At 32.4% G+C, this 14,091-nt stretch overlaps 1 protein-coding gene across 3 annotated transcripts in view; it reads right to left on the minus strand.

Annotated features, from left to right (window-relative positions):
* Window positions 1-563: 563 nt before the first annotated feature.
* The window catches only part of AFF1 (ALF transcription elongation factor 1), a 144,486-nt gene continuing 130,958 nt past the window's right edge, over window positions 564-14,091 (minus strand). For all 3 annotated transcript variants that reach the window (XM_051966288.1, XM_051966286.1, XM_051966289.1), the window contains 6 exons: window positions 10,747-10,883; window positions 9,053-9,124; window positions 8,387-8,480; window positions 8,218-8,261; window positions 6,633-6,862; window positions 564-5,766 (listed from right to left, as the gene is read on the minus strand). In XM_051966288.1, the coding sequence (XP_051822248.1) occupies window positions 5,645-5,766; window positions 6,633-6,862; window positions 8,218-8,261; window positions 8,387-8,480; window positions 9,053-9,124; window positions 10,747-10,883 (699 nt within the window). In that variant the 3' untranslated portion in view covers window positions 564-5,644. The remainder of the gene's footprint in view (window positions 5,767-6,632; window positions 6,863-8,217; window positions 8,262-8,386; window positions 8,481-9,052; window positions 9,125-10,746; window positions 10,884-14,091) is intronic.

Genomic DNA, 14,091 nt, shown 5'->3' on the forward strand with positions numbered 1-14,091 from the left:
TCCCCTCCCCCCAAAAATGTCCACAACGTTTGAATTATACTACTCAGAACTGGTTCTCAAATAAAACATATTATAGTCAACTTCTAGGATCACACCTGAAGTCAGTTTAGCTTGGTAAAACTAACCTAACTTGCCTTGGAGTGCAAGTGGTAGAGATACATTCAGTCTCTATGATGAACCATTGAAGTAGGACTTTGATGAAGAGATAACAAAATACTGCACATGAAAAGATCTGAAGACAAAAAAAAAAAAAAAGCAAGCAAGCAAGCAAGAAAGAAATAACACCAGAGGGACCAAAATCCAGAATTTTTTCTAAATACTTTATTTTATAACAATCCTCTTGTAAAAAGAAAAGAATTTAAAAATAACAAATAAATTCAAAAATTTTGAAAACTGCAATTATGAGCAAAAGATCTATGACATGCCATCTTTGGAATTATCTTCCACAAACTTTTTCTTCCATAAAAGAAAAACTAAAATTTCCTCACAGTTCTGGTATGTCCCTTTGCAGGACAATATATGGCAGCTAAATAGTATGAACAGAGAAGTTCTAGAAGGCAATCTCATCACTAAAGAAAATAAAGTACATTTATTTATGTTAATTTTTTTTTGCACATCTTCCCCTTGAAATCACTATATAAATACAAAGTCTACATACAAAAATCACTACTGCTGAATAATATTGCTGACACTTTATTTGACAATAAAGATTAAATGAAAATGTAGATTATTTCGAGACCAGTGATTCCCCATTCATCAAATGGAAATTTATACATTTAAAAATAAACCTCTTCAGATGAATAATACCAAGATTTGATTTATCACAAAGATTACAAATAAAGGCGCCAAAAAATATGACATAATGATAATAAATAAAAAGGCAAAACTTGCTTCAAATACCCAAAACATGATCACATTCAAAAATTCTAAAAAAATAAAGATAAAAATGGATAATAGGGTACTTAATTTGAAGAGGATGTGCAGTAATTTTTTTTTTTTTAATCAATACATTTTGATGTCTTGGACAATTGGCAAAGTTAATACTGCCTGTGTAAATCACTTAAAAGTTAACTTTTAAGCAAAATAAATTTCATTTCTTTAGAAAAGCCACCATCTGGCCTCATAATAAAGGGCCTAAAACTAACAAATGTGGCTAAATTATTAGTTGTTTTCAGTCTTATTTCCCATACTCACCAAGAAGGGAACCAAACCATACTTTTCATTCTCCAAGTCCCCTTGTATAGACATTTCTCAATATAACTAATTTATCAGCTGACAACTCATGATGGGGCAGAATTCCCTATGGAGACCAAGAAGAATATAGGAAACCACCAATATTGTAAGAATACATTTTTTTGAAAAGCGAGGATATAAAGAGGAATTAAAGATATTGCCAGCCAGTGTACAAAACTGCTCAAAGAGAAAGTACTTCCATACTGGTCTATGTATTTATGGCATGGTGACCAAAAATACCACACGAAGTTTTTGGAGATGAACCCTAAATCTCCCAATCCCATTCCACCCACCTCACACCTCCAAAACAAATAAAAAAAACACATTTGGGGGCAAGGGGAATAGCCCTATTTCCACTTAATGACAATAATGGGAAGAGTAAAAGGAGGTAGCATGTTAAAGAGAAAGGGGAAAAAATTACTTGGAGGAGGAAGTACTTCCACTGAAATTGAGCCTTCTACCACCATCCAAATCATAACACAATTAATTATATAATTATAACACAATTCTTTTTCAGATGATTTTATTTCCCAATGAGAAAATTAATGATTAAAAAAAGCAACACCAACTCTTACAAGACTCTAGATTTTGCTAATCTGAAGTGGAAGTGGCTATTGGAAGTATTAGATTATTAAGACAAACTTCAATGACCAATGGGGTCATGTAGTGTCTGGAACAAAGAACGGTGAAGAGGAGAAAGTGTACGTTGGAAGACAAGGAGGGGGAAAGTGAAAACACACATTAAGCTTTATATTTATTCTCCTTAACCTAATATTTCAATCATCATATTTATTATCATCTAGAGCTACAAAAAGGAAAGATTCAAAGCAAACAAACTCTAAATAAATAATATAGTATTTTAAAATTAAGTTTGGTCAATAAAGGCTCAATAAATATATCCACTGAGTGGGGAAAATTCTCAGAAAGAAAAAGACAAATACAAAAACAAAACAAAACCTTTATGAAGAAAACCCTTCATTTTAAAACTCAGGCCAATTTCATTGGACCCACTTTTCCCCTGACACATAGCCTTAGCTGTCAAAAATATAACCTTTCTTCACTCTTTTTTGGGGACTATAAGGGGAAAGAAATGAATTAATTCATTCTTTTAAAAGTTTACATTTAATCATAATACTAAACCCGTATTGGTGAATAGGAAATCTATATACAATTACTAAATACCTTAGAGCAATGATGTCAAACTCAAAGAGAAACATCTCTCCCAATCACTAACTGAACCAAAAAATCACAAATTAATATTTTCTATGTTGAACTATATTTTAAATTTATTTTTGATAAACTTCTTAATTATATCTTAATCAGGTTCAAGATGTGAGTTTGACATTTTTGCCCTAGAGGATCTAGATGAGTAGTGTTAAAATTAAAGTCCTTCTATTCCTAAAATCAAATATTTTCCAGGTTGAATGGTATGGGAAAAAACCAAACCCCCAACCTAATGATTGCCAAAACATATCTCAATATCTCAGTTACCTCTGTGTGCCCTCTCTTGTCTATTTCTAGTTTGTACACACACACACACACACTCTCTCTCTCTCTCTCTCTCTCTCTCTCTCTTCTCTCTTTCACTCTCTCTGGCTATCATCTTTTCAATAGAACTGAGTATATACTTTATAAAGTGGGTTTTATTAAACAGAGTTCTTACGTTAAAATATCAAATTCATTCACATTTTAAATTGTCTCCAGAAGGGCAGAAAAACTGAAGGCTCCTTTTCTAAGTAAAATATTCCTCCTCTTCCTACAAAAAGAAAAACAAAAATAAAGAGACATCCAGCAAAAACTATAGTACCAAAAGAAGATTTTATGTTGCTTTTTCTTTTTCTCTTGGAAAATGCAATTTATCTCACTGTCAAGCGTGTACTGCTTGCTTCTTACTGTGTATCAGAATATCACATAATTGAAAGGTTTACTTTTATAAACTAGTCTTTTAATTGTCTGCTTAAGTATAAATTTTGCCTTCGGGATTTGAAGCATGCAATGAAAAAAGTGCATCTGATTTTTAAAACATCCTTTAAATTCCTATATACAATTGTAACAGCAAAAGACTTTGTGAATATTAATTAACAAGACTCAGCACATTTTATATAATATATAAAAAGGGATCCACGAGTAATTCTCTCATAGGTGCAGTATGTATTGCAGTAAGAACCTGAATCATACATTGCTCACAAACTGTGCACATAAAACTATGTAAATCGATCAACCTTATAAAGAATAAATGAATTTTCAACATAAAACACCCCACCCCCCCCATCCCCAGAAAGTGCAAGGCCACTGAAAAAGAAAAAATAAAATAAAAGCTCTTTCATCGCCTGTGAAGTAGTCTATATGGACTTGACCTCATAAAGAGCTCATACACCAACTTGACGTGCATAGATCAGAACATAACAATGAAGAACAAAACTCAACATCCTAAAGTTGTCTTTTTCTCCTCTGCTACCTGAATAGAGGGTATATGTGGCTAAATGATCCCAAGATGTGCTGCTACTCTTTACTCTACCTCCAAAATGGTGAATACACATAATGCCATAAAACTGCAACCTGACAATTATTGCTTATTTAGAACTAGTTTTGATGATGTATTTTTAGAAGGATCAAAACTAAGCTTTGCCTCAGGACTAAGAACTCATATTCCTAGTGCTGGGATAGCCTGACATGCTTTTCTAGTCTTTGCTCTGGACTTTTTAAATTCCACAAACTTTTACCCAAGAAAATATGAGGAAGAACGGAATAAAGGCAGTTTAAAGGATTATGTTCACATATAGAAATTTGTCCTTTCTCATTTGTAACATTTGCAGCCTATACAATCAATTATCCAGGAAGATTTTTACTATCAGTTGACATTTTTGGGTCTCATTAATTTAACTTCAAATAAGTAAGAAATTGCAAAAATTCATATGGAATGAATGGAATGATTCCAGGGCAAGTATGGGTAGGAAAATGTTTGTATTAGAAAGTCAACAAAAAAGGATAATTGGCTTTTAAATACATTATAGTCAAAATAGTGTTTAAATTCTCTAGTTCATAGAAAAATCTGTTTTGGTACAACAGATATGTTTGTTCAGCAATACAAGGTCTTTGCCCAAGTTCTCCCATTTGAAGGTTTTAAAAATGAAAAACTGTGCATCATTAGGGCAATGAATTTAGGAGGAAAAGTATAATTTTATATTAATATAATCAAGTCTGGTTTACTCAAGAGCTTTGGAACCAAGATGTGCTGGAAAATTTATTAACAAGTAAAAATCATCACTGCAATGCTTTCATATCTCTTGGAATGACAAGAAACAGAATTTGCCCCCAAGAGATTTGAAATTAATTTCCTCCAGAAAGAACAGTTCATTGTGATAGAATCTTGCAAATAAAATAACCTGTGACCAAAATAAAACAATGCCACTATAATTTAAAAAAAAAAAAAAAAACAGATTTCAGTTTTCTTTGAGTTTTGAGTTTCTGGGTGTCTTATAGTTTAATCCCTCATATTTTACCTTTAGTTGAAAAAAAATAACAAAAACCCATGAGCCTTATACTAAGCTTAATAGAAATAAAGGCTGGTTCCCTTTTCATTAAGGCAGGAAATGCAGAATATAGTTACTCTTATTAGAATGCCTCCATAAATTCTGTCTCTTTTCTTCTCCACAGCTCTGGACTCAGAATAATTCTCTCTATGTCTGTCCCTAAGTAAAAGAAAACCAAAGTAGTATTGTTTAAGAAATTAACTTACAGTATAGAAGATCATATCTCAAATTGTATGAATTAAATACTAGATTTCATCAAAGTCTTACTTCACAGGGTAGACAGAATGATACCTTAGAATCCTTCACAACTTCTGTTTCAATGTATGGCGGCTGAAACAAATACTCCCCTTTCCTCTTCACAATTAAAAAAATAAATAAAATTGAAAAATAAAGAAAGGGACATAAAACATTTCAAACATTATACCAAAATTCATTCTTAAAAAAAAAATCAAGGGAAGAATTCTTTGTGTTACTAGTAAGAATGGACTGTGGAAGATTTTGAGATGAGATGTATCTAGTTTCAAAGTTGGAATTACCTTTTCTTATTATCAAATTATAATTTTTATCTTGCTTGTTATAAAGCCAGAGAAATGTTTACAGACCACTGACACACAACCAACTTTTCAGGCTATACATTGCACTTCTGTCCTTTGGGAAAGAAAATCACCAACTCTGCAGCTTCTTCATCTCTCTCTTCTCTAGTGTAGACTCACACAGTCCTTGCCCAAAGATGTAGGCACAGTTTCAGGATTTGGAAGCAAGGTCACATTCCCACTGGAGTTCATTCCACTCTTGAGCTGGGGTCCCAATAAAGCCGAGGGCCACTCTTTCTGAGGTTTCCAAAGTGCAACAAGGCATTGAGCCACTCTAACCACTGGCTAGAGCGGTTTTGCCATCTGCCGTAGCTGCTTTAAGGCCTGTCTGATGTAGAGGACCAGCTCCATCAGACTGCTATTCAAAACCAGGGCACAGACACTCGCACTAAGCTCTGTAAAAAATTCTGTTAAGAGGGGAAGAAAACAAGAAAAAGGAGAAATGAAGTTAGGGTTCCAGAAATATGTTAAAGATAGAAAACAGGAATCTCAAACCATCACCACTGAGCTACTCAGAACATGCATGATTCTCAGTAGGCATTGAACAGAATGCAAGAAGATAATAGTAATAAATAAATAAAATAATAAATAAGTAACAGATAGTAATAAAAGGAGGATAAGTGGGGGTCTATCCTACTGTCTGTGAACAGACTATCCACAGCCCACAAACTGGATTTAATTCTAAGTTATATAGACTAAGGAAACCTTTGTTCCACATTCCAAATCATGGCCCTTGCCATAGTGAAAGTTTCTACTCATCTAAAAAGACAAACAAACCTAAAACAGTATATATAAACACAAATTCATATACTTAATTTACTAAGAGTGAAATGAACTGCAAGTGAGTGATCAAAAAGACATCAAATGGATAACTAAATATGTTCCCTCCAGCTATGTCAAAATGCCAGAATGGTAACTAACCCTAATATATGCTACCTTTCTCCCTATGGACACATACTACAAGTCCACAAGTTGGACTCAGCAGATGATAAAAGCCTCTGCTTTATCAACCTGATAAAGAAAATAAAAGTTATAGAAAAAAGCTCTCATTTTGGTATTTGTGAAGAGGAATCCTATTCTAGCATTTACTCATTTTGCTGAATAGGACCTGGGGCCAAGAAATGAAGATGCTCTTTAAGCAGTTCTGTCAGGATAAAAAAGGAAGACAAAAGAAATTCAGCAATCTGATTAATAGTCCCTGTTTTAATATGTCCTTCTTCCCCTTTTTGTAATGCAGAAAAATGAACAGATATATACACATTCTCTCTCTCACCTGTATTCTTCCTTGCTAAGATATCTGCTTGTTCCCAAAGATCATACGCATTAAGGATATGGGAAGTGATGGTGACATAGGAAGAGGTCATATTTTGAATTACAACGGGGGTGCTGACAGTTGAGCTGACGCCACCATTCCCTGCACTTCCAGCACCTGATCCTGGCTGGGAAACTCCAGAGCTTGCAGGAGAAGGCATAGGAGACAGAGGTGACGGTGTGCTTATATTTCTGGCAAAAAAGAGAAAGAATCTTGTTACATATTTAGGTGATCAGCTTATAAATTCAGAAAAGCACATCTGGATTTTCTGGCATTGAGTAAACAATCAAAATAGCGAGTAGATGGAAACATAGTAAATACCATGTTATATTATAATATATTAAAATAAATTTTAAAAGCTGCCCTTGTTCTAAGGGAAAAAAAAAACAAAAACAAACCAAAAAGTCTCTTGCTTCCAATACAAAAAAAAGATCATTTTCTTCCCTATAAAGAAGCAATCTTCTGGAGGTAAGTGGATGTAAAGATGCAAGGGTACTTTGCATAATAATGGCTATCTACCGTCATGGAAAAATGTTCCAAATGGATAAGGTCTTTGGCAGGTGACATGGTTGAGTGGTTAGGAAGTCAGCCTCTTAGAGACAGGTTTCACCTCTGATACCATATTACTATTTGTGTGGCAATGGGCAAGTCACTTAACCAATTAAGGAGCAGAGACAACTCTCCAGAGCTGAAGTGCAAAATATTTGGAGATCTACAATTTCCATTTCGAGGATGAAACTAGAGGATTGAACCCTGCAAAAGTTTTGTCCCTGACTTTAGATTTAGTAGCACTTTCTCTCAAGGACTCTTATAAATTAGATAAAAAAAAAATAGTCTCACAAATACAAGGCAGAACAAGCTACTTCCTTTTTTGATCAGTAGTTTCATCCTTAGGACAAAATGTTAGAATCAGGGAAAGTTATTGTTAAAAAAGTGAAAACAGAGCTCGAAGTCAGAGCTACATTATTATCATAGCTCAGGTCCTAATAAGCAGCTAGGAACCATGGGTAAGATCTTGAACCACTGAATTTCATTTTTTTTTTTAATCAAAAATAAAAAATAAAAGGAATTAACTACACACACACACACACACACACACACTTAGACATAAGTACATATAGATATAAGTTTTATATCTGATATTAGTCTATATTAATGATATGCAGTTATAGATTACATACAGGTATATGATCTAAATCTGTTATAATCCAACATATCTATATCAAATGTATAAAATATCTATATTAAAATAGAGGTTAATCTAGAGATATATTATGTATATCTGTATATAATCCATATCTATCTGATTCCTTCCAACTATGAAATTCAATGTAATGTCCTGAACATTTTTTATGAAACCATGAATTTTATAAAGGAAATAATGACTTAAGTTCAAGGAACAGATAAGTATGAACTGAATCTGATGACTTTTTAAATTAAAAAGTAAAAGTTAAGGCTAGATACTTATGTTTATATGTATAAAATGTGTGACCAGGTAGTAAATGTAAAGATCAGTTTTAGAGATTTTAATGAGATTTGCAATTACCTTGAGACACCTGAAGAAGCTGCCTGTGCCGCTCTGAATGAACTCTGCAATAAAGAAGGGGAAGTTTATGACCTCCAAGCATTATCACCAAACTCTATTAAATTTAGATCTCCTAGTATTGGGGGAAAAAATGTCAAAAAGAAGAAGAGAAAGATAAGTTGCAATATACCTTAAAATGTTCATTAAGGGTCCGAGAATACTTTATTGCAGTGTCTTTCTTACAACGAAACATTGCCATGTAAAGAATGGACTGACAACGCATGCTACATATAAAAAGAAAATAGAAATGAGCTGACTAATGAAATTTAAAAATAAATCAAGGCCACAGAATGCAAGATCAAGATAAATGGTCACTTATAAAATAATAAAAATATATATGTATAATTTGGTAAATAAAATACTAGAGAGGAAACATATCTTAGAGAAAAAAATGTATATACACATATTGGTCTCCTAGGGATATCACAAAAAAGGAAAATTTATTGAAATAGCAAATATTTAAATATGTATCTAATGAGTTTTATAAAAATATAGAGGGAATATTCATTGAACATATTACAAATTATTAAACGCTAAGTATAAATCATTTGGCTATCAATCAGTTTATAAAATTTGACCATGTCCCAAAAGCATTTTAATGTTTAAGCATTTAATTTGATTTACCCCTTTCAGATTAATTCATCATACTAATACTTCTCTTTATAATACACTATATTTTGAAGAAAAAATTTTAAAACCCTTAATTAAAATTTTGAAAAATTTTCTTCATATAATAGGTCTTCAGATGATGCAAAAATAAATTCTAAGCAATACATGGAGTGAAAAAGGTACACACCATAAAACAATGAAAATTTTTTCCTGTGTAGATGGTGGGGAATCTGGAAAGGATTTTAATGACAGTATGAATCTGTAAAGAAGCAGAGAAACATACCCAGTGAGTTAGGAAAATCAAACAAAATCTCATCATATTAAATTTTCCTGGAGCCAAACACTGAAGGCAGGTTGAAGGAAAAGCAACAAAAATGATGATCCATGGAGTCAAATATTGACCCAGCTTTTGATAAAGGTAAAACCAAGATCTCCAAATTTGAGGCTCTGAGGAAAGATGGGCAGGGATTGGGGGGAGGGGAGGGAGGAGGGAGGAGAAGAAAGGGTACAGAGGTGGAGCGGAGAGAAAGAAGGGAAAAGAAATAAGCATTCATATAGTGCCTACTATATGCCAGACACTGTGCTAAGCAACAAGTATTATTTCATTTGATCATTACAACAATGCAGCAAGATAGCTACTTTTAATGAGAAAACTCAGGCAAACAGGTTATATATCTTATTGAGGGCCATACACTTAATTAAGTATTTATTAGGAAGTATTTTTTAGGCTAGGGATTTGTACTCAGGCCTTCCTGATTATAAGTATAATGCTCTAGCCACTATACCAACTTGATGCCTGTGAGCTCCCTGGAGGAAAAAGATCAAATAAAGCAGGTATATCCCAAGCACCATCATTTTTTATATATGTACATGTAAATAAATTGCTTAAGAGTTTTCTTACAAGGCACAGATGTATTGTGTTTCCAAAGTATCTAGACACTATTTTGATGAATAAAAAACTTTAAAATGTTATGAAATTCAGTTTTTTTGCCAGCATACATAAAATATTTTAAATCATAATAGTACAGCTAATACAATATGGCAGTCTATGCCACTTTTATATATATTAAAGTCTTCACACTCTTAGGTGCTTAATAAGTGTTGTTTGATGGAAACACTAATGGTTTAAGTCATTCAAAAATCTGAATGAGGATGTATGTCACTTTGACTATGACTGCTTGAGATAGTAATTCAATCCAATGTTCAAGAATTCCTGTATTATAGAATTTCCCTTCAGAAAGGTGAAAAAACAGATAATAAAAAGTAGACCTTAGAATTAGAACTAAGAAAGGAATGAAGAAAACTAGACTTGGTGAACTCATGGTAAGAGGCAGCTTTCACAAACTATCCATTGTCCAAACTATCCATTACTTTTTGCATATATTGGTGGTATTTCCTTTCCTTGAGTACTTAAGTTCAGGTATTATGTAAAAGATTCTTAAACTAAAGTTCCAGGGAAAGTCATGTTCTAATAGAAAATTCTTTTATTTTTTCTTCTTAAAAACATTTCAATAGTATTTTATTTTTCCAAATTAGGTATAAAGATATTTTTCAATTCATTTTTGTAAGACTTTAAGTCTGACATAGGTTAAATATATGCAATTTTTAAAAATACATTTCCATATTTGTCAAGTTATACAAGAAAAATCAGACCAAAAAGGAAAAAAAAACCATAAGAAAGGAAATACTATGCTTCAATCCACATTCAGGCCCCATAGTTCTCTTTTAGTAAATGGATGGAATTTTTCATTCCAAGTCTATTCCAAGTTCATTCCAAAGTATTATCTTGAACTACCACTGTAATAGAAATTTCAATAGAAATATGTTAAAGTAAACATAAGGAAGAGGAGGGGAAGAATGTGCCAAAGTCACTATACTTACTTAATGAAATCTACAGTGTCTGAAAACATGGAGTAAACTGACTTGGATGTTGGATTTTCAGACTCTAAAGCAATTCCACATTCAATAAAGGACAGGACAGCATCCAAGTACTTAAATGCTTTTCCAACCTTGTCTGACTGTAGGGAAAACAAAAAACAACATAATCATTGTTAGGCTGAAAAGAGATTGACTTTTAATGCTATGTCAATGAAATGATCAAGGGGAAACTTTACACAACTTGATAAAATAATAACAAATTTATTTGGAAAACAAAAGATCTAGAATATCATGGGAAAAACAATGTGGATGAAGTGTGGAAAAACACATCCAAACTTTCATGTTAGAAAGGAGCAATCATCAAAATGAGGGCACAGAGTGGAGGTAGAAAGACTCTATTAGTCATCTCCTGAAAGAAATCCTAAAGTGAAAACTCAGAAAAATCATTACCTGAATTCCAAGCTTCCAAGTTATAGAAAATGTAGTACAAGTAGTCATAAAAAAGAATTTCAGAATAATGAGGAGTCACAATCACACATAATTTAGCAGCCTCTACTTTAAAGAACTTAAAACTCAGAATATATCAGACGGAAAAGGATAGGGATTTAAAGGTCAAGAAGGCTTGCCCACTAAAACTGAGTATGATGTTATAAGGGGACATGGAGACTATTAATAAACTAGAGAATTTCCTTATGAAGAGAGCTGTGTAGAAACTTTGAAGTTCAAACATAGAAAGGAAGAAAAGCACAAAAAAAAGTAAACATGAATGAACAAAGATAAATTCCTACAATCAAATATGTGGAGATGATACATGTCCCCTAGATTAGATGATGTGAATGACATCATCAGAAGTCATAAGAAGTCCAATTAAACAAAGTCTAGGAGTAGTTCTGTCAAATGTTGCTAATCTTAAGAAAAAGAGGGCTATACCGAGATGAAGAGAAATGAAGTTAATGGGAAATTATCTCACAGACTCAGCGTGTAAAAGTAAACATCCATACAAATGAGGAGGATTTGAGGGGAGTGGATGACACTTGAATCTCATTATCATTTTAACTGGTCAAAAGAACATATACACACAGTTGGATACAGAAATATGTTTGCTTCAAAAAGAAAAAATTGGGAAGAGGAATTAGAGGGAAGTAAGATTAAGAAAGAGATTAGTATTAAAAAATTAAATATGTATAAAAATATTTTTAACTTTTATTTAAGGTAGAACTTGAGGAGGTATCCATAGAGTAAGAAATTAATGAATAAGCTATAATATATAAATGTGACAGAATGCTATCATGCTGAATTCATATCACTGTACTGTTCAACCACAATTCCAGTTACTGAATCATGCTACATACATTATGATAAAGAGATAAAGGATCTAGAGGGCAGAATAACAATTAGGGAGAAATCCATCTGTATTTTTCATATTTAAATGTTTCAAAAAAAATCTTGAGGGGTAAAAAAAACTAAAATTCTACTACAGAAATCTGTTATCATATTCTCTTAGAAATTATTAGAAACTAGTTGTGTTCATGTAAAATTCTGACCATACCAACTTAAAAAAAAAAAAAAGAGTTCCAACTCAGAGGAATGTTAATGATTAAGAATCTCAATCATTAAGCACTCAAAAAGTCATGATTAAAAAAAAAGGGATTCCTAAATGAAATTTATCACAAATCACTCATAAATAAAAAATGCCAAGATCTATTAGAACCAGAGGGCAAGGTAATGACAGAAACATACTACCTAACTCCTTGGGGAGAAGGGGAAAGACAAAAGGAAAATCCCAAAGAATGTGAAAGTCAAGACCTAAAACTTCCACAGTAAAGAAAAAAAAAAAAAACCCACAAGAATTCAAAAAAAAGTACTTCCAGTAGTAAGGGACCTAGAGCTATTACTTTTTGTTCTAAGAAAGAGAAAAGTATGGAATACAGTCTTCCAAAAAGTAAATGATAGTCTTATAATTCTGCAAATTTAAGAATAATTCTATAGAGGAAAAAAAAGTATTTTTTTTAATAGAAGAGGAATTTCTAGTGAAAAAAATCAAAACAGAATAAGATCTGTGAAATGCAAAAAAAAAAAAAAAAGTTCAGAGAAAACGCGAAAAAAAAAAAAACTCGAAAAGTAAATTTATTTGAACATTTGAAGAGGGGTATGAAAAATATAGTGCTAATAGTTCTAATAAGGGGGAAAAAAAGAACAGGGGTCCTTTCAAAAAAAGACTTTATTGTCTTCAAAGCCTACTGAGAGAATTAAAATCAAAACAGAGGGCCCAGGGTAAACTAGTTTTGTTCTGAGGGTGTTAAGAGAGGATAAAGGAACAATTTAGTTCAGAAAGTTTTAGTTTAAAATTTTAGTTGAGACAGTAGGAAAAAGAAGGTGGAATGTCATATTTGAGATACGTGAAAGGAAAAGGAACATACAAACATGGAAGAAGATGGGAGCGTCAGATGAATCTCACTATCAGAAAAACACAAACACATTCACACAACTAAAAAAGGAAGCATACACAAAATTGAAATAAATTTTCTGCATTTGAATTGTACAAAAAAAAAGTCTTATTCTGTATTCTGAATCTTTCACTTCTTTATCAGGAGGAGATGATTAATATATTTCACTATTTGTTCTCTGGAATCACATTTGGTCATTATGATGATTAGAATTTGTAATTCTTTCGAAGTTCTTTATCTTTATGATATTGTAGTCATTATTACAAACTTTCATCAGTACACACAAGTCCTCCCAAGATTTTCTAAAAGGATCCCCTTCATTTTAATAATGCAATAGTATTCTATCATTTTTAGACTAAAAGATATTTCAAAGTTCCCCATTCTTTGCCACTTCAAAAAAAAGATATCAACATTTCTGTGTATCTTTATAGAATTTGTTTTGCTTAGGATTAATTCTTCCTTTATTCTACCCTCCTTATGATTACCCCATCTTACTTCTCCTTTTCCCTTCCTTTTTCATGTTGAATAAAATGTATTTCTAAGCCCAAATGTGTTTGTGTGCATTCTTCTATCCTTTGACTAATTCAGATGAGTGAGGTTCAAGTATAAGTCACTCCCCCCTCCCCCAACTTTATTCTTGTTTATACCAATGTACTAGGGCACCTTGCTTCTGTGAAACAATTTTCCCTAATCTTCCTTTCTCATATTCCTCTTTTGCTAACTAGCCAACTCTTCTCTTAAAATCATCAAGAGCATAATTCCTAGTCCTTGTCTAATTAGATTTCCTCTATGACCCCAAATAATTACAGGGCTCAGAGGGATAATGCATCCCCCCCCCCAATATTAAAATGTAAGCAGTTTATTTCTTTTTTTATACAATTATTGTTGTTCATTCATGTTT

The sequence above is a fragment of the Antechinus flavipes genome, chromosome 6 (assembly GCF_016432865.1).
Source record: "Antechinus flavipes isolate AdamAnt ecotype Samford, QLD, Australia chromosome 6, AdamAnt_v2, whole genome shotgun sequence".
NCBI lineage: Eukaryota > Metazoa > Chordata > Mammalia > Dasyuromorphia > Dasyuridae > Antechinus > Antechinus flavipes.